The following is a 27,423-nucleotide window of genomic DNA, read 5'->3' on the forward strand; positions in this document are numbered from 1 at the left end:
AAGCGTAACTGAGATACATATTTTGACCATTGTCAACCTATAAACCAACATGGTACACTATTCAGACTGATTTCATTCATTCACCTGTAACATTTCTTACGTCTTTCCAATATCATTGAAAACTGATCACTGTTTCTCATGATTCCGCCCCGATTTCATACTTTACATACTTTCTTTGGTCTATGGTGATTTGAGTTAAACGTCATTTTGAGAACTGGCCTGCGATTATTGACCTGGAACGCCCATTTTGGTCGATGACTGGCATACAAATATCTGTTTGACGCATAAATTCGGATGGTGACTGGTGCACGGCCGGTGGATTGTGTGATATGACACCTAGGTGTGCATATATCTGCTTTGTGTATATAATGTAATCACTTGAGCACCGCTATCTTTTTGTTCCACATATATTGATAACAAAGGTTAAGCATATCTATAGCAGGTCACAAGACCGTCTATATTTGTTTTATCTTCATATTAAATGAAGTACATATTTTACAAAGTGACTGCAGATATATATATCACTGCATATCTGTGGAAATCACTGACGACTATAAGTCACAGTAACTATACATTGATTTGTAAGCAAGCGGTCCCGCTATGAAGCTTTACGCTGACTGTATTGTAGTGCACCTGTGCTGTGTCGCGCTCCTGGCGCCAATCCTCATAGCGGCATCCACTGCCGGAGAGGATGAGGATGGCGACTTTTATTACGGTCAGTTCCCAGAGGGATTCATCTGGAGTACGTCCTCAGCGGCTTACCAGTACGAAGGAGGATGGAACGCTGATGGTACGTTGGAACGCTGAAACTGGGATCTTTTCATTAAACCATCCTGACGCGAAACTGAGAATAGATGTTAATCTTTGGCTGGTAGGATTCTTTATTTGTAAATGATTATGGATTATTATGACATTTGGATTTGATAAAAGAAATTAATGATATCAACTATTCAATCGGCAAAACATTTTGTTAATGGGAAAGGGTTGTGTTTTCCGAATATGTGATATCATGATATGTTGGTTGGATCAAGAAATATGAGATTTTATCGAACACAATCTAAAATATACATGTTATAGTTTCTGGATGCGGTCGATACACAGTTTTACAGACCTGAAAAGGTATATAGTATTCATGGACATCGAATAAGGCAGGGATCAATGTTACTAGTGATAAATTGTATTGACCGATTAAAAAGAGGTTAAATATTTAATTTATGATTGATCGAGGAAATGAAAAGTTCAGTTTTCTATTTAAATGAAACCTTTCTTTTGGTCCCGCCGTCTTATAAGTGAAATATTCTTGAGTTCGGCTTTAAACACCAATCAAATAAATAAATAAATTTCTTGTGGTCCTCCTTTTTCAACGCACACTGACGGTACACTGAAGGACAGCACAAAACAAATTCAGAATAGTTAAAATCGTGGTTTTTGGGAATTGGTCTATAGCGATTATTGACCTGGAACGTCCTTATTGGTTGACGGCTGGTGTACAAATGTCTGTTTCGACGAATGGATCTAAAGGATTCCTTATTTCCATAAAAAAATAAAATTCTTTTTTTTTTCGAGAATTGAGAAGAACAGTGATTCCGTTCAAATGCTAAATGATACCGAAGAGATTTCCTATGACAAGAAGGAAAATTCTTATGTAATAATAGGATACAGCCGTCTTAAATTGTTGACATGTCTATTGGCAGGCAAAGGCCCCAGCATCTGGGATGTGTTCAGCCATGACCCGGGTAACATCGTGTACAACGAAACAGCTGACGTCACATGTGACAGTTACCACAAATACCGAGAAGACATAAAGCTGATGAAGAATTTGGGGGTGAGGATATAGGTGTATGGAAGACCGGTGTAGACAAACGTTTCTTGATTTATTCCGTTTTATTACTCTTGGGTCAACAATGGCCGAAGGTATTGTCTTGGCGGTTGGCGTCAAGCCATACACCTGTCTGACCATTTCCATGTTAACCAGACTTAGACACCACAAGTACGATTAATGACTACGAGGAATCCTTTTTTGTCAAGGTCATGCACATCACTTAAGGGCTATGCTGCCACAAACTTCCAAACACGATCTACGTTGAAGTCTTTATTATTATTATTACTATTATTATTATTATTACTATTATTATTATTATTAATCAATTAATTAATTTATTTATTTGATTGCTGTTTTACGCAGTATTCAAGAATATTTCACTTATATAACGGCGGCCAGTTTTATGGTGGGAGGAAACCGGACAGTGCCCGGGGGAAACCCTAGACCATCCGCAGGTTGCCACAGACCTTCCCACGTACGGCCGGAGAACTCTAATTTTAATCAAACTTGTATCTCATTTTTGCCTCTCGCTGGCTGGGATTTCAGAGGGAGATTACTGGAGCCCGTTCTACAAAGCAGTCGCAAACTGCGCCTGGCACAATTTCCATGTAACATACAGTGAAGAAATACGTCACTTGTAACAACTTTGTAGAACGGGCCCCATGTGGTGATGATGGCTTCGGTGTATGGTGACATTGTGTGTATGGTGTTTTCGGCACGACTTTCCTTGAGGCCACACTACAAATATGTCGGTGCTGGGACCAGCTGTGGTTCGAGCGATGTAGTACACTCAAAAAATAAATCCGTTAATTTTAACAGAAAGCCTATTGTCTGAATGATGCTAGGATGTATTCTGCTATTGCATCGGATTGTCCTGTTAGATATAACACGCGTATTCTACTGATTCAGTATAAAGATTGTCAATTAATCTAACAGGAAAATATGTTGAATATGACAGAAAATTATAATAACAGAAAACACATTCTAGCATCATTCAGACAACAGACTTTCTGTTAAAATTAACAGATTAATTTTTTTAGCGTTAGACCACTTTCAGACGACAATGGCGAATCAGATCCTACCTAAGCCGACTATTATTCTCTTGAAGTATGAGGAATATGACACCAAAAGATCATTGAGGAATATGACCCCAAAACGTCATTGAAGAATATGACCCCAAAACGTCATTGAGGAATATGACCCCAAAAGATCATTCAGGAATATAACACCAAAACGTTATTGAGGAATATGACCCCAAAACGTCATTGAGGAATTTGACCCCAAAACGTCATTGGAAAGACAGAAATGAGCAAGAGATTTCATAGCTTATGTCCGAATTACTTTAGAAGCCGGAAAAGTTCCCCAATGGCTCACGCATTCCATGGGACGTGGGCTGACATGTTTTACAAGTCTACTGGCGGGTCCGTCTCCCCCAGCAATACAAATCCAAGAAACTTAAAAAGATTTCCCCCGGTTCACCAGATGTGATTAAAACCATAGTAACGCCTAAGGCATAAAAAGACTAGTGAAAGTACTCATTTTTGCTGGCTGTCGTTCCGATGATTGTGCAAAGCCAAGTATTATCGTTGGAAATGTCCTTCACTAACATTTCGTTATTTAAAAGCTGGAATGGTACATTCGCTTTCTGTTATTAAATATAATATAAATAACGACGTACCACATAGAGAGTAAAATCAGAGCAGCGACAGTGTGATAGCTGGCAAACGGTCACACGTAACCGGTGAAATACGGCTACAGAATAGAGAGCAGCGACGACAGTGTGATAGCTGGCAAATGGTCACACGTAAGCGGTAAAGTATGGCCAATGTCGGTTTACCTAAGGTTAACAATCGCACAGAAGCAGCCCAATGTATTGACACAGTTCACATTCTCAGAAGAACAGCAGGGCGTGTAATCGCAAATAGTGTCTGCGTGGAAAAACGACAATTATTTTGACGATCTGTGTCAACTACTAAATGTCTCTTAAAGAAAAAATATGTAAACAAACTGGAGTATACTTCTTGATATGTGCTGGAATTTGCGAATACTGTCGCAAATGTAAAAAAATAAATCCATGAATATTCTCAGTTGTCATCAAAAAATGTAGTACGCCCATATGGAACCCTAAAACAGAATAAGAGAAGGGAGGCTAGCCTTTCGGCAGTATCGCATATTATGCTTGCAAGATTTTTTTCCCTTTAGTGACTTGTCTGTCCCTGATTAATGCTAGTCTGGTAATCATAAATATATTAGTCACTCTTTGCTAATATCTCTCAATATGGCAACGCCCCACAGCCTTGTTTGATGAATTCAATTTCATTTGCTTTCTTATGGTAAAGTAAAACATATTTGTTAATGATGGTATGAAAGGGATCATATCAAACCCAGTTCTCTTCTTTTGCATATATACGACCGTGATAGTATTCTTAGAATAATGCCATTCTCTCGACTTAGCAAACAGTTTTTGGGGGTTTTTGATTTCACAATTAGTAGTTTTCCGTTTCCGTTTTTTTTCTTTTTAATGTAAAGAGGAGTACTTGCATTTTTCAGCACTTAAGTATCAGCACTAACTCTCCGTGAACAAAAACTTCTCTCCATGATCTACAGTGATAACATTCTGTTTCACAAGTTTGGGAAAATTTTTTACTCCCGCCCCAAACGACACCCACCCCAACTCCTGACTAACGCGCTTTATCTTTCCCTATTTAAAAATATTTTTTTTTTCATTTACATTTGAAAGGTGTCTCACTACCGGTTTTCCATATCCTGGCCACGTGTCATCCCGGACCCCGTGGAAGGCAGTATAAACCCCGCAGGAATAGCCTATTACAACAATCTCATCGACGGTTTGCTGGAGGCAGGCATTCAGCCAATCGTAACGATGTATCACTGGGATTTACCTCAAACCCTGCTGGAAAAGTATCTAGGATGGATCAATCCGGTAATAGCAGACTATTACATCAAGTACGCCGACCTCTGCTTTCGAACTTGGGGGAATAAGGTAAATATATTGTAGCCGAATGCTGATTGACTATCATCTCGTCAAAATAGTTCGTTCCAACGTCCATTCATCGCACACATTCATAGATTTTTATGTATATGCATTAATATTTTAACTATCTGAACCAGTGAGTTCCTTTGTGACATTTAAAAATCAATATTGATTACTTATCATCAAAACTATCAAAACTCACGTGTTAACATATATTTTATAGGTCAAATGGTGGATAACGTTCAATGAACCTTTGTCGTTCATCCAAGATGGTTTGGGGACGAACACGAAAGCTCCAGGCTGGGCACAGCCGGCCTACTACCCGTATATGGCGAGTAGGACTATGCTGCTGTCACACGCTAGGGCGTTCCATCTGTACAATGAAAAATACAGAGCAACCCAGAATGGTAAGTCACGCTAGAGCGTTCTATCTGTACAATGAAAAATACAGAGCAACCCAGGATGGTAAGTCACGCTGGAGCGTTTCATCTGTACAATGGAAAATACAGAGCGACGCAGAATGGAAAGTCTGATACACGCTAGGGCGTTCCAACTGTACAATGAAAAATACAGAGCGACCCAGAATGGTAAGCCTGATATACGCTAGAGCGTTCCATCTGTGCGATGAAAATTGCAAGGCGAGTAGGAATGATAAGTCTGACACACGCTAGAGCGTTTCATCTATACAATGAAAGATGCAAGGCGACCAGGAATGGTAAGTCTGACTCAAGCCAGGGCGTTCCATCTGTACAATGAAAAATACAGCGCGACCCAGGATGGTAAGTCATGCCAGGGCGTTCCAGTTGTACAATGAAAAATATAGGGCGACCCAGAATGGTAAGTCACGCTAGTGCGTTCCAGCTGTACAAGGAAAAATACAGGGCGACCCAGAATGGTAAGTCTGACACACGCTAGAGCGTTCCATCTGTACGATCAAAATGCAAAGCGACCAGAAATGATAAGTCTGACACACGCTAGGGCGTTCCATCTGTACAATGAAAAATACAGGACGACCCAGAATGGTAAGTCTGACACACGCTAGAGCGTCCTATCTGTACAATAAAAAATACAAGACGAGGTGAAATGGTAAGTCCGTCACACGCTAGAGCGTTCCAGTGGTACGACAGATGCGGTGAGACTCCATCTGTACGACTGACCGGCCCCGATAGCTCAGTTGGTAGAGCGTCCGCTTCGGGAACGGTAGTTCCAAGGTCAATCCTGGGTCAGGTCACACCTAAGATCTTTTATAAAGCTGTAACCTCGCTTCGTGTTCAGCATTAAGGGGATAGTGCAACGACTTGTTGACCCGTATCAGTATAATGCCTCGGGCGGTGCAGCTTACTTGCCTTCAGTAAGTTGTCTCAGTGGAGCAGCACTAGCTAAAAGAGCGGTGGAAATCCGTCCTGTAAAAGTTCGCCACACGCCAGACTACGACTTATACGTACAAATACAGGGCAATTCAAAACGGTAAGCCCGCCACACACTAGAGTGTTCCATGTGTGCGACAAGAACAGAATTACTCAAAGTTACACCCAAGATATTCAACCTCTACCACAGTGTAAGTCTAAATAAAACCAAACAACAACGACAAATACAGGGCGACGCTAAATGTAAATAAGTCTGTCCCACACTACAGCGTTCCATCTGCACAACTACAAACAGAGGGTAAATGTTAGGTGGTAAGCTTGGAACACGCCATAGGGTTCAGTTTGTACAACGACACGTAAACGGTGACTAATAAGTCAGTTACACACTACTGCTTTCAACCTGCGCAAGAATGGAAATCTTACTGAGATATGCAACCATGCAAAAGAGGATATCTGCACCTGCAACGGGTCCGTTATCGAGCTTTTTGATGTTTTAAAAAAATAAATAACTTCACCATTTCGCTGCGTATGCAGGCCATATACTTTTATGACTTATAACAGGCCTGTAAGTGGGAAGGTCTGTCAGCAATCTGCCAGCGGATGGTCGTGGGTTTCCCCCCAAGCTCTGCCCGGTTTCCTCCCACCATAATGCTGGCCGCCGTCGTATAAGTGAAATATTCTTGAGTACGGGGTAAATCACCAATCAAATAAATTAATAAATATAACAAGCCTTCATGAAATTAGTATGTGGACATGGGAACATCTTGACAGTAATGGTCTACAACCGTGTGGCCCTCTACCAATAAGGTTGTGAGTTCAAATCCGGCCCTTGCTGCTGCTTCGGCTGCAGCTTTAAGTCAAAAGGTTTAACATCCAACTAGCAAAGTCGGTTGCTCACTTCAGGCACCCCGGTTTCTTCCATCCATATAGGCCTAACCCAAACGAAAAATTAAAAATCTTGAACACTGCGTTAAACAAAAAGGAGATATGTTACCATAGTAACGCCCTTTTTTAAAACTTTGTACATTTCTCAAGGTCGGCTGGGCGTATGCTTTGCTACAAAATGGATGGAACCAAAGAACGCGAGTGACCCGGCTGACGTCATGGCGGCTGATCGCGCTCAGCAGTTCTCCACGGGCTGGTTCGCTCACCCAATCTACGGTGCTGGAAATTACCCACCAGTGATGAAGGAACAGGTTGCCAAGAAGAGCCGATTGCAGGGGCTGCCCAAGTCACGCCTGCCAGAGTTTACCCAAGACGAGGTCGCTTACATCAAAGGTAAAATGTCGGGTTAGCATGCTAATCGCCACTCAGCAGCGCCAGTTCCAAAACGTATAAACTTCCACAAAATTGTGTAAAACATGATATGAAGTCAGTCTCGTGTTTTAGACTGGCAGTGATTGGTCCATATTTCCTTTTGTCAACCGTACATTGATTTAAAATAGGTGATGTTCTAAAAAGTAAACGTAATATATCAATGGTTTTCTGTCTGTAGTAATTTTAAGCCCCCTAAGTACTACGTAGCCTCTCTTCTTATCTCATTCTTTGACTGGGTGCAATGAGCTTGTTTAAATGCCAGTACTCACATGATTTCTTGGACAGGAACTATTTCCTGTTAATGAACTTTCTCTCGGTTGTGGGACGAATTAGAGGTAAATTATGTTCTCTTCATAAGGAAGCGCCATGGAGGGCGGCTTTTGGCGCGCTTTGGCCTGGCAACAGGACAGTTCTTTTCTGCTAAGAGTTTTTTTGTATGTAAAATATATCTGGACATCCGCACGGGGTGATTTTTCCAGAAAATTTGGCCAAACAGGTTATTATTTGAAATGGTTCATATGGTTTATCTCTGAGGGAGGGGAGTGGGTAGTTATGTGGGGTGCACTTTGTGTCATGATGAAGAGGATCTCTCAGGGAAACTTGTTGTTATCTGTTTCACACCTGATATGTTGTTACGTGTTTCACACCTGATACGTTGTTATCTGTTTCACACCTGATCTGGTGTTACCCTTTTCACACCTGATATGTTGTTACCTGTTCACACCTGATATGTTGTTAGCTCTGTCACACCTGATATGTTGTTACCTGTTTCACACCTGATATGTTGTTACCTGTTTCACACCTGATATGTTGTTACCTGTTCACACCTGATATGTTGTTGGCTCTGTCACACCTGATACGTTGTTACCTGTTCACACCTGATATGGTGTGACCTGTTTCACACCTGATATGTTATGACCTGTTTCACACCTGATATGTTGTTACCTGTTTCACATCCTATATGTTGTTACCTGTTCACACCTGATCTGGTGTTACCCTTTTCACACCTGATATGTTGTTACCTGTTCACACCTGATATGTTGTTAGCTCTGTCACACCTGATATGTTGTTACCTGTTTCACACCTGATATGTTGTTACCTGTTTCACACCTGATATGTTGTTACCTGTTCACACCTGATATGTTGTTGGCTCTGTCACACCTGATACGTTGTTACCTGTTCACACCTGATATGGTGTGACCCGTTTCACACCGGATATGTTATGACCTGTTTCACACCTGATATGTTGTTACCTGTTTCACATCCTATATGTTGTTACCTGTTCACACCTGATTTGTTGTTCCCTGTTTCACATCTAATATGTTGTTACCTGTTTCACATCTGATATGTTGTCACCTGTTTCACACCTGATATGTTGTTACCTGTGTCACACCTGATATGTTGTTTCCTGTTTTACACCTGATATGTTGTTTCATGTTTCACATCTGATACGTTGTTATCTGTTTCACACCTGATATGTTGTTATCGGTTTCATACCTGATATGCTATTACCTGTTTTACACCTGATATGTTGTTACCTGTTTTACACCTGATATGTGTCACACCTGATATGTTGTTCCCTGTTTCACACCTGATATGTTGTTACCTGTGTCACACCTGATATGTTGTTTCCTGTTTTACACCTGATATGTTGTTACATGTTTTACATCTGATACGTTGTTATCTGTTTCACACCTGATATGTTGTTATCTGTTTCATACCTGATATGCTGTTACCTGTTTTACACCTGATATGTTGTTACCTGTCTTACACCTGATATGTTGTTACATGTTTCACATCTGATATGTTGTTACCTGTTTTACACCTGATATGTTGTTACATGTTTCACACCTGATACGTTGTACGTGGATACACTAGGTAATATGTATTATACTCATTGTTACTCAACCAGACTAAAACAGCGGTTGTCGTGTTTCTACTCCAGTAATGAGTTGTGTCGTTTCTTACACTCGGTCACGAAGTATAATAAGAGAACTTAACTTTCTCCGTGAACCATAGTTTTTGACATAAAATATTTAAATTCTCATTCTTTTTCTTTCTCTGCATTGCTGGTATGCGCTGGTATGCGCTTGTGACGTGCTCTGTATGAACTGATTCACACTTTTTTTTTTTTCTACGTCATTCATAATCTTTAGCATAAACTTTTCCCCCACCTCTGTGCACCTTTATCATTTATTTCCATGTTAAAGGTACATACGACTTTTTCGGGATGAATTACTACACAACCAGGCTAGTACAGAACAAGGACAGAGGACTGAAGGACCCGGGCATCTACGGGGATTCCGACTCCTTGCAGAGCGTCGATCCGTCCTGGCCCAAGTAATACCATTACCTTGGCCCAAGTAATATCATCCAAGTAATACAACTGTCCTGTTCCAAGTGATACAATTGTCCTGGGCCAAGTGATAGCGTTATCCTGGCCCAAAAATACCACTGTTCTGGTATCCTTACCCAAATAATATCATCATCTTGGCCCAAATAATACCGTTATCGCAACCCAAGAAATACTATTGTCCATAATAATACCATTTCCTGGTCCAAGTAACACCATTATCCTGGTCCAGAAAATATCATTGTTCTGGTTCAAGTAATACCATCGTTTTGGTCAAATTAATACCATTTCCTGGTCCAAATAACACCATTATCCTGGTCCAGGAAATGCCATTGCTCTGGTTCAAGTAATACCATCGTTTTGGTCAAATTAATACCATTTCCTGGCCCAAATAACACCATTATCCTGGTCCAGAAAATACCATTGTCCTGGTTCAAGTAATACCATTGTTTTGGTCAAATTAATACCATTTCCTGGTCCAAGTATCACCATTATCCTGGTCCAGAGAATACCATTGTTCTGGTTCAAGTAATACAATTATCCCTGCTCAAGTAAAACCATTGTCCTGGCCCAAGTAAAATCAACACCCAGGCGCAGGTAATTATTCTGGCCCAAGTAACATCATTGTCCTGGCCCAAGTCATGTCATTATGTTGGTCCAAGAAATAACGTTATCCTGGTCCTAGTAATTCCCTTTATCCTGGTCCAAAAATACCATTGTTCTGGTCCAGGTAATACAATTATCCTGGTCCAAGTAATATTATCATTCTTTTCCAAGTAATATACATTTTCTAGACCAAGTAATACCATTGTCCAGGCCAAGTAATCCCACTATCCTTGTCCAACAAATATCGCTATCCTGGTCCAAATAATACCATTGTTTTGGTCCAAGCAATGTCATTATTTTGGTCCAAGTAATATCATTAATCTGGTCCAAATAATACCATTGTTTTGGTCCAAGTAATACCATTATTTTGGTCCAAGTAATATCATTAATCTGGTCCAAATAATACCATTGTTTTGGTCCAAGTAATACCATTATTCCGGTCCAAGTTCTAGTAATACCATTATCTTGGTCCATGTAATACCATTATCCTGGTCCAAGTAATATCATTATCCTGGTCCAAGTGATATCATCCTAGCTCAAGTAATACCATCATACTGACTCAAGTAATATTAGTCTTCTGGCCCTAAGCAATGCCATAATCTTGGTCGAAGTAATATCAATATCAAGGTCCTGATTCAGGTAATATCATCTTCCTAACCCAAGTAATTCCATCAACCTGGTTCAGGTACATGTAATACCATTACCCTGGATCAAGGGATATCATCAATTTGGCTTAAGTAATATCACCATCCTAACCCACGTAATACCATCATTCTGGTTTAAGTACATGTAATACCATAACCCTGGACCAAGTGATATCATCACACTGGCTCAATTCAAGTAATATAACTTTTTCTGGCCTTATCAATGCCATAACCATGGTCGAAGTAATATCAATATCAAGGTGATCGTAATCCCACAATATTATTTTCCTGATTCGGGTAATGCGATCATCCAAACCCAAGTAATACCATTATCCTAACCCAAGTAATACCATCATCCTAACCCAAGTAATACCATCATCCTAACCCAAGTAATACCATTATCCTAACCCAAGTAATACCATCATCCTAACCCAAGTAATACCATTATCCTAACCCAAGTAATACCATCATCCTAACCCAAGTAATACCATCATCCTAACCCAAGTAATACCATCATCCTAACCCAAGTAATACCATTATCCTAACCCAAGTAATACCATCATCCTAACCCAAGTAATACCATCATCCTAACCCAAGTAATACCATCAACATGGATCAAGTAATGAAATCATCCTGGATTATTTCTCTGCCAAGTATGCTGTTTTGTTTTATAGAAAGTTAGCAGTTACATATTTAATATGGAATTATCACTAAAAACATCATTTGCAGATCTCCTTTGAACTGGTTGTATGTTGTACCATGGGGCTTCCGGAAAATGGTGAATTGGGTGACGTCACAATATGGCCGCCAAGTGAAAATCCTCATCACGGAAAACGGCTACGCTGATGGGACTGGGGAAGTGGTAGATGATTTCAGAATTGAATTCTACAAAAATTATATCGATGAGCTGTTGAAAGGTAGATTACCTTTTTTGTGTCATTGATTACTTCGTCTTATTTAAATCTGTTCCGGGTGATGAATTCTTAGATTCAGATTCTTAGGCTTCAGGCAAATTTCGTAAACCTTGTCACTTTAATTGACAACATATTTTAAGAAGAGAGGTATGTAGGCACAGATAAAGTAAAGAAAACACTAGTGTGAACTAAATGTCGAGTGAAAGCACATTAAACACTGTCCCAAAAAAAATAGCCCGACTGATTTATTTTTAACCTAGAAAAATGCAATAGAAACGTTGGATTCTACGGTGGCCTTTTCTGACCATACTGGGTCCAGTGACGTCACATCAGTTTTTTTTGGCCACATAACACACACCGGCTGCTAAATTTAATCATTCAAAATGCATATACATATACATGTATGAATGCATTCTCCAAATGGACCTCTGGGTCACTACAGATCTCCGTAGAATTGGATGTTTTAAAACCACTTTACTGGGTTGGAAAAACTCTAAAAAAAATAAACTAGTTTCCTGGTTACTGTTAAGTGGTCTTTTATCTGATATGTGCTTCGTTTTTGTGTTTTCTTTGCCTTTAAGTCCAAAGCCGATATGGTGTGATTTTCAGCCTTGTGTTAAAGATAAAGAATGGAGCTCTGAACATTGTTTATTGCAGCTAAGATTCACTTTGATTTAAGCAATGCTTTTGTATTATTTCTAGTTAGGGTTAGCAACATGCCAAGCTAGTCTATGAACATCACTATCTTGGCATATTGTGAAACGTCGGATTCGCTTTACTTCACTAACTTCACTATGTATGTATAATGGAGAATGCATTTCATGTTTTTAGCATCCAATGTCGACAACTGCACAGTGATTGGATACAGTACATGGGCCCTTTTGGACAACTTTGAATGGGACAGTGGCTACACGGCAAAATTTGGCATTCATTACGTGAACTTTAGTGACCCCAGTCGCCCAAGAGTACCGAAAAAGTCGGCGGGATACTTCACCCAGATTGTCAAAAATAATGGTTTCCCGAAGCCGAATTAAAGTCTCGATTAACAGAAAACAAAAGTTCTAAAATAGTCTGTGTTTCTGTGCTTTGATTGTTTTAAGGTAAGATTGTTAACTATTGGAAAAAGACTAACTTTCCTAAAAAGCACTCCGCGAGGGTACACCTCAGCCTCAGCTGTTTAAGCAGATATCCCCAACTACAGTCAAAGGGGCAACACTCTGCATATTTGTCCTGTCTGTCAATGGTGAAGAATCGTATAAAAAATTCCTGGGTCCGTATTCCGATCAACATCACCATCAAAGTTTAATGGGTTGCATGATCTTTTATTCAATAACGTAAACTACCCAGCTCAAGCCGCTTCTATCCCAAGTTAGGCTGGTAAAATTCAAAAGCCATCCACCCAGTTCAAAATATCTGATTCAGCTTTTGATTGGTCAAATTCGGCAATGAAGATGTTGTCCTTCCATGCATATCCATAAGAAATTAGTTATAACATTTTCGCTTCTTATCCTGTAGCACCCAGCATGAGCCCATAGGATAAGCACTTGTCTGACCATCGTCAGTATCCATTGGATGGGTGAGGTGTCAGGTCTGGTGTCTTTAGCATGACGTTCTAGTGAAGAGGCATAGGGACCCTGCACAAGGAGACTTTGTCGAGATATGAACGAAATTATGTTTACCTAAACCCCAAGCAAGCGAATAAACAAGACAGCAGCGTGCATAATGATCCATTGTCCGAAAAAGTTTTCTGAAATTCAAAATGGTCAGTTAGTAATTTTAATATTTTTTAACCGCATAATGGCTATGCCGGTTCGAACCCTATCAGTTGGGGCTTTCCGCCAACCGGATTGGAGCCTACTTTTTGGCTGGTCACTTGACCGAATAGACACTCCGGATGTGACGTAGACGGTGTATTATTTCCGTATTAGTGCCCACGTACCTGGTGATAGGTACAATCTTATTTTTCAGTGATGCTTGCGCAAACGTCACAAGCTCCTAGGATTTATGTCTATGCACTTATCTGGTTTTGGTGAACGACAAGAATCCAAGTCATTTTAATAGCAAGCGAGAGGGGGGACTGGTCTAGTGGTTAGAGTCACTTGCCTTTCAACCCCTAGGTCACAAAAGGCGTCGATTCAAACCCGTCTTTGAACAGGGTATTTTTGGGAAGACCCCTTGTCTTTCACCCATATGGCGTGTATGTCTTTTCGTAAGTAACTTACCAAAAGTAAATGGTTTACGCTCACCCAAAAACTGACTGACTTCATACAACGTAAAAATTCTCAAGTATGGTATTAAGGAAAAATGAAATAAATAAATCACTTTAAGAACAAGAGGGACGACAAGCACGTAGAAAGCATCATCCTCAGAGTAATTTTGTTAGCCTATATCTAAAAACTCACAAAACGTCATATTTTAACTTCGCTTAAGTTGCTTCTAAACCGCGGCCTTTTTTAAGGAAGAAAATCTGGGCAGAACAATGCAGTAGAATCGTGAGCAAAGTTTCTCAGCATGAGGTTATGTTGAGGTGCAAGTGTTCAACACTGGTAATGCAGACAATGGATCGTTATCTAGAAAATATCAGTAAATAAACACTAGTTATAGATACCTATCTCGTTATCACACTTGGTATAGGTGTAGGTCATGTATACATGGCCTATTTAATCAGTATCCTACAGAAGCGTATACAGCAACGGTAGCAATGAAGTTTACCAGGAGCTGTATTTTGGCGCCCCTGTGCTGTGCCGCGCTCTTGGCGCCAATCCTCACAGCAGCGTCTACGGCTAGAGAGGATGAGGACGGCGACTTTTACTACGGTCAGTTCCCAGAGGATTTCATCTGGAGCACGTCCTCAGCCTCTTACCAGATAGAGGGCGGATGGAACGCTGATGGTACGTTCATGCCGACCGTCATGTAAATTTACTCGTACACTCAAAAAACTTAAACTGTTAATTTTAACACAAAGTATGTTGTGTGATTAATGGTAGGATGTATTCTGTCATTATAACATAATACTGTGTCACATTCAACATAATATCTTCTCAGTCTAATAGAATCTTTATGTTGAATTAATAAAATATGCGTGTGATATCTAACAGAATAATCTGTTGCAATAGCAGAATACATTCTGGCATCACTCAGACAACAGACAGTTAAAATTAACAGATTACTTTGTTGAGTGTACTTTAATACTCATGAATCTTTAGTGGGTAATTACCGTTCAGTTTAAATACATGCAACACGTTTCGTCCAGTCACTTATTAGATAGAAGACATGTAAACCAATCGAAATATCGGTTTTAAGCCGTATATTGCCACGGACATACGATTGCATTCGCGACAGGTCGTCCTTTAATTCCGAGAATGGGAATTACCTAAATGCGATTGTTTAACGCATGTTCCAACGTTCCACACACCAGGGAAGGAGTAATTGCTGATTAGGTGGATTGACAGGGTAGAAGATGATACGGGTAACGCAGGTGCGTTGGAGACACCTGACGCCCGCGTCAAACGCAATTGTATGTCCGCGGAAACACAGTATGAAGTGTGCACCGCAGATATACGACATGGAACAACATGTGACTCAAGATGTGCTGAGAGATTTCATTTGATCTAGGCTTCCAAAAAGACACTCGTATATCAATCGTTAACCATAATGGACGTTGCGGGTCAATGACCCGACCATTTTCCAAAATAACGTTCAACACAAACCAGCAAGGAAAGGACACATAGACAGAAATTTAGGATAGCCCAACACTCAGGTTTCGAGATACCACGTTCACTAGGACAACAGAGTGACGTCCCTTTATATCGTGAAGCCATCGCCTTACGACTTTGGCGGCACGAACTCGCCCTGTCAAAAGTAAGAAAACACAGTATATCTTCACACACCTAATACATAAATAGTCTCAAAAAATAATCTGTTAAGTTTAACAGAAAGTCTTATCTGAGTTAAGCTAGAGTATATTGCAGCAAATTGTTCTATTAACACACATATTCTATTAATTAAACACAACAATAGACTAACTAGATACTTTCTTAAATTTAACTAATTAATTTTTTGAGTGTACGATCTACCTAAGGATTACGGACCCAGGAAATATTCGTTTTTTACTAACTGTTTGCAGGGAAAGGCTTAAGCATCTGGGACTTGTTCACGCACGAGACAGGGAACATCGCCTTTAATGAGACAGGGGATGTGGCCTGTGATAGCTACCATAAGTACAAAGAGGACATAGCGCTGATGAAGAAACTAGGGGTGAGGCAAGGTTCATCTCTGATAACTGTTTGTTTATTTCATTAGTGTTTCACGGCGTACTCAAGAATATTTCATTTCGACGAAGGTAACCAGCATTATGGTGGGAGGAAACCGGGGGAAAACAACGACCACCCGCAGATTGTTGCCAGGCATCACCAGAGAGGAGACCGCATGGGCTAGGCTTGAACTCAAAGCGACCGCAATTACACATGTATATGAGAAATCTCTGAGTAATTGTGCTACGCTAACACGCTGACCACTCCTCCAAGGAGCCTCCCTGGCTCTAACAGAAGTGAGCAGTAACTTCCAAAGCGGTCTGTTCCATCACAAAAAGATTTTTACCTAAAGAAAAACTAAACTTTTAGTATGCGTATTATGACAGGTCTGTCAACGAAGTATTGTTTTCCATTCAATCATTTAAACAACAATGCGCTAAATATATTTATATTTTAGAATTATATACAGTTTGAGTTGAATTAATGTTAACTGTTTTTCTTCTTTAGGTTTTTGTTGTATATGGGGATGGGTGTTAAATTTACTAAATTAGTTAAATTTAAATTTACTAACTATATATATATATATATATATATATATATATATATATATATATATATATATATATATATATATATATATATATATATTAAATTTATAGTTTTAGGCCCTATCTATCTTTACTAATCACGTTACAATGCGTGACAAATCGTTTTCTTAACTTCCATCGCTTTCATTCTTCAAGGTATCTCACTATCGGTTTTCTATATCCTGGCCACGTGTCATCCCGGACCCCGTTCTGGGCGGTGTAAACCCCGCAGGAATAGCCTACTACACCAATCTCATCGATGGTTTACTGGCCGTCGGCATTCAGCCAATCGTCACCTTGTATCACTGGGATTTACCTCAGTCCCTGCAGAGCACAGATCAAGGTTGGATCGATGGGGTCATGGCTAGTTACTATGTGCAGTACGCGGATCTATGCTTCCGGACTTGGGGGAATAAGGTAAATTCAACCATTAAATCAGAACGTTCGTGGAACCTGACACACATTTACATTTTTTAGTATGTGGGATAAAGCAGTTTATCAATCCAAGTAGATTATAGGTCATTGGTCGATCTTAATTTTATGTGGGGTCCTCCGAGGCAGAGATTGTTAGCGTACCAACGCGGCGCAGTGACATAAGAGCCTCTCACCAGTGAGGTCTGCATGAGTTCAAGTCCATCTCATGCTGGCTTCCTCCCCGGTCGTATGTGGAAAGATCTGTCAACAACCTGCGGATGGTCATGGGTTTCCCCCTGGCTCTGCCTGGATTCCTCGTAATGCTGACTTCCGTCATACAAGTTAAATATTCTTGAGTACAGCGTAAAACACCAAATAAGTAAATAAATAAATAAATAAATAACTTTACAACAACAACAACAACAAAAGTTTTCGTAAACCACTTCAGTTATATCAAGAAATAAGACCCTTAGAGTTCTGCTCGTATTCAAGTTGCTACCAGTTATTCCTCTCTAGGAATATTTATTTGATTTGTGTTTTACGCCGTACTCAAGAATATTTTCACTTATACGACGGCGGACATCATTACGAGTATCAAAGTTTGACACAAACAAAACAAATAGTAGCATGGGGAGTACATCTCCAAAAAGTTTCTGTCATCAGATACTTTCAGAACAACACTTTTTCATATTTAGCTGTTGATGTGTAGCTGTTTTTGATGCCAATGTGGAATTCGTTTATTTAGTGTGGTCCTTGTACTTTATCTCTGTATAATTGTGATATACAGAACACTTGTAGAGAAAATACCCCATATAATGTATGGGATCGGGAGACTATGCCATCTACTTATCGATGTGGGGGTCGAATCCACAAAACAATTTCTGACTGTTTTCTCTGACTGTGACAAGTGAACATGTGACATACGAAGCTTATTGTCTGCTGTTAAAAATTAAATTTTGTTATCTTAAGACAAATGTGTCCAAATTGCTGCTTCCAGTTCCAAATATTAAGCATCCTAAAGAGTTTTAAAATTTCGACATAAGCCAACAACGGTTTTGTAGAATCGACCCGTTGTTCTTTTCGTTACAGGTCAAATTCTGGATAACATTTAACGAGCCAGTTTCTTTCATCCAAGGCGGGTTGGGTTCGAGGTCCAAAGCCCCAGGCTGGAACCAACCAGCTTCTCTCCCTTACTTGGCCAGCAAGGTGGTTCTCTTGGCCCATGCTAGAGCCTGGCATCTCTACAACGATACCTACAGAACCACTCAGCATGGTCAGCAAACGTCTGTTCATAGTTAAGGGCTTGCATGTTCCCGCGCGCATTGGCGACTCGAGTCCAAGCTGCATTGTTTGAACTCTGCTCATACAATGTAGAGTATGATCACAATTACACAAATAGGAGAAGTGTAACAAACTCTCTACGCTCAAAAAAATTAATCTGTTAATTTTAACAGAAAGTCTGTTCCTGAGTGATGCTAGAATAGATCCTATGATTATAACATTATGATAACACTGTCAAATTCAACATAATATCACTAAGCTAGCATCGCGTCATCGCTTCGTGCCATCGTATTGATTTTATTAATGTTGTGGATTTTGTGTGACAGTTTGTCCACTTAACCTATTTAGGTCGCGTCGGCATGTGTTTTGGTACTTGGTGGATGGAACCTTTGAACTCAAGTAATCCCGATGACGTCATCGCCGCTGAGCGAGCCCAGCAGTTCGACGTCGGTTGGTTCGCTCATCCCATATATGGCGCTGGGGATTATCCAGTGGCCATGAAGGAAGCCGTGGCCAGAAAGAGCCGAGAACAAGGACTGAATAATTCTCGCTTACCAGAGTTAACTGAGGAGGAAATTGCCTACATTAAAGGTAAGAAAATATACCGCCCGACGATGGCACGATAGTACGAAACAATGGACACCATGTCCCATCATTTTGTGTCATCGTGGCATCGATTCTCCATCACCCCATCGCTTCATACCATCGTCGGTCGATGGAAAGGTGAAACGATGCTCCGATGATGACCTTACCTGGTGTTCATAGAACAAATATCAATATAATAAAAGACTTACAGTATAGAGTGTATAATTATGGCGATGATGACATGGTGATAGTTGCCACACGGTCAAAAGTAACGGGTGAAATAAGCCCTTTTGTCAATTTACCTCAGTTACGGTTTCAGTCTAACTGAAACGGCTGAAATATAACTAATGTGGCATAATAACCCATGCAGTCTTGCAGAGTAACTGTTCATGCCAATGCATAAGCACTAGCAAACTGGCTTTTGCAGAATTAGATAAAAATGCAGTGGTGTTAATGGCGACTTATTAGATGTCACTGGTCTACACAAAATTAAATCTCTCCATTTATTTGCATTCAAACGCCTGTACATTAAAGGACTTATTTTACGTAACCCTAAATTTACATTCTGATAAAAGGCTAGATGTGAAAATAAACTAAAGTACAGTAGTTTTAATACAAACATGTTATATTTACAGCCAATAAATGAATTTTCATAAAATGATATCTAAAACTAGCTTAGAAACACACAAACACAAATAATTACAATAAAAAAGCCCTTGACAAGGGTAAAGTTTCTTCTTCAGCACCAAGTATTCCTCGCACATATAGGACAAAGAAATGAAAAAAGTTGTTTACTTGTCTCACTCTACAGAATATAACGCAATTCTATATGACATGTGTGTCAGTTTGACGCATACTGCTAATAAACAAATAAATATTTTTTGTCAATGTATTTTTATGGTACGGATGCTAATGTTAATATATATTATAAGAAATTGTCTGAGATATCAATCCGTGTTTGGCCGAACTGTCAATACCAGCACTGAAGTAAATATTTAGTCTACGTTCCTTCACTACTCTGTCCATCTATATAGTTCACTAGAGCCATCCACCTCACATCAGTCATACAAATGTGTCCGATTCTAATGCCACTTGTCTACTACCGCCCTACGTCCAATCGTGTAAGCTTTCATAAAGGGGTTGTCGCCGTTCGACCAATCACATAAGCCGGTACAAGTGGTAGGGATCTGACGTCCTCGCCTGATGGGCTATCTGTTTTCAGCGCAGATTCACTGTATATTGCGGTGGATGAGGAGAATGAAGAATAAACCCACCGCTGTGCTGAGTATATTATACATGTATTGATCTTTTGCTATAAATCTGTGGTTGAAAATAAAACTGTTATGTTAAAGTTTATTTCTTAGCGTAAGGCATCAGATAGTCTCCCCCAGAAAATCGCCTGATGTTCCGGATCAAAGTTCCATTTTAAAAAAGTGATCTTGTGCCAGAGATTTCTAAGCGCCCTCGGCATCTGGCGAACCGGAATTTCCTCCATCAGCACACACACTATGATGTCATCTCTACCCTCGTCCAAGCATTTCATGCCAGCGTATTCAATTTCAAGGGGACCGTAGGTCGAATCCAAGAAATGCGTGCTGATAATCAGTAGGACTTTACGACTTTGCCTAATGTTGTCCACGATGTTCTCGTGAATCGGTCTTCCAGGTAAAAAGTCTCTGTCGTGGATGCATAGCTTGAAAGGATCCTCATGTAGCTCGAGTTTTGGTCGTAACTGTTGTTTTACCCACTCTCTATCCTCATGGGTGTAGGCTACAAAAGCGTTGAAGACGTACTCGACACCAGAAAACATGTCTTTCGGAGGCTTCAGTCTCGTGTACAGCCAGTACCTTAGATTTAAACGGTAGCGATACATTCCTGCCAGAGACAAAATTAAGATCAAACTCGTAGAAATTGCCACCACTGATATTATTATGTAAGTGGAACTAACGCAATTGACTTCGAAATTTCTCATGTCTCTCCTAAATTTGTAGATCGCCAATTGTGATCCGTTGGACAGAAGGCACGTGTAGTTGTCTGGATGATCTAGGTTTATTTTCCTCAAAACAATCCAGCGGATAAACAAAACGGTGTCGCAAGTACACTGTATAGGATTCCTAGCCAGGATCAGCGAGAAAGGATCTTGTATCCTGGCTCTGGTGATCCAACCATCAATCAACGCCATTTCGTCACTCTGGAGGTAGGTAAAGGCATTGGCGGATAAGTCCAATTTCTTTAGTTGGGCGATTTGGAACAAGGCCTTGGGAAGACGGTTCAGCTTGTTATTCGCCAGATTGATTTTCATAAGATTTCGATTGTCTTGAAAAAGGCGTGGGTGCAGTTCGGTTATTTTGTTGCCGGATAGGTCGATGCTCTCCAAGGTATCAAGTAGGTCAAAATATGTCAGTGAAGAACTTGAAAAGTCCAACCCGTGAGAATTTGACAAGGAAAGTTTCTTTAATTTTCGTAAATGAAGGAAGAAATCCCTGCTCATGCGCGAACATCTTATTCCTGACAGGTCGATTTCAGTTAAATTGTCAAGGCCTTTAAGCATGGGGCCTCTACAGTTACCAAAGTTGTTATACGCAATACTGAAAGACCGAAGATTTTTCGCGTTAATAAAAGTAAAAGGTTTACTCAGATATAACCTAACGGATATTGCAGTTAGGTCAAGTTTTTCTAAAGACGCCGGAACAATCAAATCGTGTACGTCGTAGCCTAGTCTCTCCTGGTATTTACGCGATTGAAAATAGTACCCATCGTCATCCTGAGGAAAACCAAAACCGTAGCTTAGGTCCAAAGACTTCAAAAATATTGATCTAACACACATGCGAATTAAAAAAGGTGGAGGATAACATCTCAGTGAATGAAACGACATGTTAAAATTCTCTAGACAATAGTATAATCGATCTCCAGGAAAATCCTCAACAGAATTGATGAAATTTTCAGACAAATCCAATGACTCTACGCACAAATTGGACAAGATTTCCATACTATTTCGGTTTAGCACGAAATGTGCGCCCTCAGAACAGCTCCCGTTGTTAACGCGTGGCAGCTTAATTTCTTTCATGGTTCGATTGTGAAAAGAATGTAACAAACTTACAGCTTGGTTAAGTCCAAGCCCGAAGTTGGTTGAAATATCTAAGGTATTTAACGAGGTTAACGGTTCAAAGGTGGCTGTTTCAGTATAATCTATGTTACAGTTGATAAGTCGTAGCTCCTTAATGTTAAGTCCACGTAAGCTACAAAACGTGGAATTCCGCAAAGCTCTAATTTCACAGGAATTACTTCTGTACTCTCTTCCCGCCGTAGAAATCGTCGTTAATTTGGAAAGCGCGCGAAATCTTTCTCCGAAGACAAAGTCGCGGGGGAAGTCAATATACAATCGTCTTAAATTTTCTAGTTTCCCAAAAGCGGCATCTACACCTTTCCACTTTGATGTCGTCATGGGGACGATCTCTTGAATGCGTATCTCTTCCAGAGACACCAGAGGCTCGAACAGCTCTGGCGTGATCACATCTGAACTGAGATGAACGTAATTGCCCGAAAAATTCAAGGTGACCAAATTGTCAAGTCCTCGAAATGCTTTTGAACCCAGGTCCGTTATATTATTGTACGACAGATCCAAATACTTCAGCCCCGACGATTTCGAAAATTCTCCGCCTGTTATTTTCTCTATTGAGTTGTGGCTAAGATCGATTCCCTGGGAATCGTTAAAGTGGGGGTTTTCTGCAGGCACAAAAAAGAGTCCACGCGAGCTGCAGTTTAGGAAATTCAGGGATGTGTAGAAGTCACAAGGCCGACCAGCCACTGCGGAAACACCTAAGCACATTAACAAGACGATCATCATTTCCTGAGGCGCACTGCGCACACCCATGGTGTCACTTCTGCCGCTGCGTTCCTGTAAAACCAGAGGACACGAATTAGGAAATGAAAAAACTTAGCAAATTGAGAAAACCGCGTTCACATTGCATGTGCGAATTGTCGTATTGGAAGAGAGCTCTGGTTGATCACCTATCAGCAACTAGCATGATGCCACTATAACTTCAGTAATGGTTACCATGATAGTTACTATCAACTTGCCCAGCTTTGATTGTACAACACGTTGCCTTGGTTACTGTAAGCATAAATCATTATAACTTAAGTAACTGGTTACAATCGTAGATACAATCAACTTTGTCCAAGACAGCTTTGTTTTTAAAACGTGCTGTTTTGGTAGTTATACAATCAGCTTATAACACGGTGTGTAATTGTTGCCGGGGTAGTTATGACCACAAAACGTCTAGAACACTATTCAGCATAAATACTTGCGATTCAGTTTTGTAGCTGAACTTTTAAGTGGAGAAGGCAGTATATGCTGAATACACCCCCGTAGTTCCAGATTATCCTCCAGCCAGCCTTGAGCACCAAGACAGTCCTCAGTTCGTAAGTCCTCATATACATAGCTGCAAATTGATGTGATTTTATATGGATGAGAGTCTTATTTTTAAACCATTTTCGTCATTTTACTGTGTCGTCTGCTTCGTGATTTTTTGGCGTCAAATTACATTCTGCAACGCTGATAGCTGTCGATGTCAAACTATATGACTGCCTGGCAGAGGCGTACAAAGTCTACATGGACCACAGGCCACCAAAAATATGAACAGCCGACAATCCATTTTATTTCGGCATCAATTACGAAAGAAAAGCTTGCAGTAATGTATGGTACAAATACCAACCAATGGGAGAGCACACCCTAAAAATCAATTATGAAAACCATGGCACGATCGAACTTACCTGGCCGTTTTACAAACCACAGTGTCCGCAAAACAACATGTAACCGTCTTAATCATGCTGGCGTAGCTCCCACGACTATTATGCAACTCACTGGCCACAAAAATGTTGCAAGTAGAAATAATTACGCTGTTTTTTTTCTCATGGTACGCAGGAAAAGATGAGCCACATCATTTCAAATGCACCAGTCACACAGCCTTCCGCTGCGAGCGCAACTCTTCCTCCCCAACCCAGGACATCCACAGAAATTGATGCAACTGTCCCATCATCTTCTAAAGTACAGAATGATCTGTTTGTTTTACAAAATTTCACACACAATGTAAACCATGCCACTAGAACATGTACAATTACCGGTATTTTCCAGGGTGCATCCTTCTCAAATTGCACTTTCCACCTCAATTTCTGCCACGGATCAACTGCCCATTAACTTTGTTGACAAACCCTTTCAAGAACTCACAAAGACTTCAGCAAATTTAGAGAACTTTCAGTCATCCACATGTAATTAAATCACTTCTTCACTTCCAAAATTGGTGGTTGACCTGATTTTTTAGCGCTCTTTACAGTCGGTATACTGAATTTCAAAATGCCACTTGTCAAGTTTGAGATGACGTTTATATAAACGTTACAGTTCTTGCATTCAGATAGCATCTGTGTTTTGAAAAGCCAGCTATACTTACTTGATGTTGTATAAATAATATTTCCACGGTTTTTCGAGTCTTTGTTTTATTTTATTTTCTGTGTTTATTTTTTTTTAAACCACTGTTTGTGTCTTCTGCGGTAATTTGAAATATGCTATAGTTAGAACGAAATCCATGTGCGCGTAATAGTTTGTGAGCGTCATGGCGGACTGTGCACTGCCAGACACTGTGCGCTAAGCAAAGTAGTCTGAAGAAATATCTGGATTTTATGCCCCCCATAGTAGTGTCAATAGAAGATATATGATAAATAGATTATCATTACACTGTGCAGATCTGCATCGTCGTATCTGCCCTCGTTCTCTGCTGTTGCATCGCCGTATCGACCGGGATACGGCGACGCAACCGCAGAGAACTCGAGCAGATACGACGATGCAGATCAGAGCAGTGTGATGATAATCTCTATGAAATTAACATCACTGCATTTTTTTAACCTAATTCTATTTAAGCCATAGTGCTAGGGGTTGTCTTATGTTCTACTATTTAGGCATTTACACCAACAGTTAGAATAAAACCCTAACTGGGGTAAATTGAAGAGAAGCCCTATATTTCTCCGCTTATGTGTGACCATATGCCTGTTAACACACCGTCGTCGTACCTCTGGTTTGACTCTCTATACCATAAATCCTTAATTGTACGTATAGTCATTTCTAATGGGTGTAAATATACGTAGACATTGTGACAGGTTTATTTATTTGCAAGTGGCGTCACTTCAGACACCATTGTACTACAGTTTCTTATTCCGCTTCCTGCAGTTGTTTTAAACCTGTAGGCACCCATTCTTTATTTGCATGCATATGTGCAAATGCTTTTGTATTAAACAACTATTTCCTCATGAAGTTTCAGTTTCCTTAGAAACTATAGTATATCATTTCATAAATATTCTTCACAAGGAGATAATTAACCTCTAATGTAGAGCACATTTCGAGAGTAATAAATATAAGTGCAGCATATGTGATCATCAGCAGGAAATAAAATCTGTGAACAGGTATAGGAAGGATAGGCGGAAGTGAGATATATGAAGTTCTCGGGTTCGGAAACTGAAACAAAATTTGTTCCGGGATCAATCCTGGGTCGAGTCACACCTCGAGTCAGCATGAAGGGGATAGGGCAACGACTGGTTGACCCGTATCAGTATAATGGGTCGGGCGGGGCGGTTTACTTGCCTTCGGTAAGTCGTCGCAGTGAAGTAGCACTAGATAAAACAGCGGTGAAAATCTGTCCGCAACAAGGAGGTGCACACCCTAAGGATACCTTCGTCATCATATGACTGAAAAATTGTTGACCCCAAGCACTGACTCACTCACTCGTTGCTTATATGCCATGTACCATGAATTTGACTGGGTCATGTCTTGACAGTTTAGCTTTGCTGTTTTTTTGTTAAAGAGAAATACCTGTAAGTGCATTGTTATGTACTTATAATATAAAAGACTACAGTGCAGAGAATTTAACCAGAGCACGTCCGTTTCCCCCGGGCTCTCTCCCCAGTTTCCTCTCACCATTATGCTGGCCGCCGTCGTATAAGTGAAATATTCTTGAGTACGGCGCAAAACATCAGTCAAATAAATAAATAAATAAATGAATAATACAAGAGCAGCTGTGATAGTGCCATAGCTGGCAAATGGTCACACGTTACCGTTGAACTCAGTTTACCTCAGTTAGGGTTTTATTCCAGACACTGAAACCGTTCTTTTAAGTACTTAAACTGTCAGGGCAATTTATAAAACCGCCAGCCCCATAACGTGGGCAGAGTTAAGTAATTTGAACTAAAACATGCAGTGATGTTAATTGCGATTATTACTCATCTCTTGTGAGTTAACTGACTGTTTACTGTGTCCAAGTGCTGAATTCCTGTGTATGGGTTGAATATACTTGTATCATCAAAGTTTAATTAAATCATCATTATGACCGCTTTGGTAGTCTACAGTTAAAGCGTCCACCTAAAAGTCGGGAGATCTCGGGATCAAAACCAGGTCAGGTGATACCAAAGACTATCAAATAAATGGTACTTGCTGCTGCTTCGCTTGGCGCTGTGCATTGAGAGGTTAGAGCAAAGAAACTTCACTGATTAGCCCGGTGTCAGTATAATGTGACTGTGTGGGGTGTCATGTCTGGTGTCTTTAGCATGTTACTTCGCAGTGGCGGAAGCACTTTAGAGGCATGGACTCGCCCTGCCACATGTCACGAGAAGTCCCAGTATATGTACACACCTAATGATTCCTTGTCGTCGTGTGACTGAAAAAGTGTTACGTATAAGCTGCGACGTAAAACCTCAAGCATACATACATACTTCTAGTGCTTCATAAATACTGTAATACTTGTTGGTACTTGTAATTCTCTATAACACTAAGACAGGTACTTATTCTGCATAATTCATACTCTTGCAGGTACTTCCTCTCTATAATTCGTGCTCTTGTATGTACTTCCTCTCTATAATTCGTACTCTTGTAGGTATTCCCTTTCTATAATTCGTACTCTTGTAGGCAGTGCCTCTCTATAATTCGTACGCTTGTAGGTACTGCCTCTATATAATTCGTACTCTTGTAGGTACCGCCTCTATAATTCATACACTTATAGGCATTGCCTCTCCATAATTCGTACTCTTGTGAGCACTTCCTCTCTATAATTCGTACTCTTGTAGGTACTTATGACTTTTTCGGCCTGAACCACTACACAAGCAGACTCGTCCGGTACAAGGATAACGGGATCAGCAATCCTGGATACTCCGGAGACCAGGACACCGAGATGATTGTCGACCCCTCCTGGCCTAAGTAAGTATCAATAATCGATGCTGATTGGCTGAAGAATCAATGCACTATGAAT

General features: G+C 40.3%; 2 protein-coding genes across 2 annotated transcripts; one reads left to right on the forward strand and one right to left on the reverse strand.

Annotated features, from left to right (window-relative positions):
- The first annotated feature begins 600 nt into the window (after positions 1-600).
- On the forward strand, positions 601-27,375 carry LOC135480997 (myrosinase 1-like). The gene is given in 14 exon segments (XM_064760928.1): positions 601-790; positions 1,695-1,825; positions 4,563-4,823; positions 5,038-5,221; positions 7,217-7,459; positions 9,709-9,838; positions 11,831-12,018; positions 12,847-13,050; positions 14,787-14,906; positions 16,142-16,272; positions 17,012-17,272; positions 18,359-18,542; positions 18,899-19,141; positions 27,242-27,375. Coding segments are annotated over 14 exon segments (2,604 nt in total).
- LOC135480347 (toll-like receptor 13) lies at positions 20,496-23,009 on the reverse strand. Its single transcript, XM_064760175.1, has 2 exons — positions 22,516-23,009; positions 20,496-21,723 (listed from the first exon to the last, which is right to left on the reverse strand). The coding sequence occupies exons 1-2, from the start codon at positions 23,007-23,009 to the stop codon at positions 20,496-20,498; spliced, it is 1,722 nt and encodes a 573-aa protein (XP_064616245.1).
- Positions 27,376-27,423: the final 48 nt, after the last annotated feature.

The sequence above is a fragment of the Liolophura sinensis genome, chromosome 13 (genome assembly GCF_032854445.1).
Source record: "Liolophura sinensis isolate JHLJ2023 chromosome 13, CUHK_Ljap_v2, whole genome shotgun sequence".
NCBI lineage: Eukaryota > Metazoa > Mollusca > Polyplacophora > Chitonida > Chitonidae > Liolophura > Liolophura sinensis.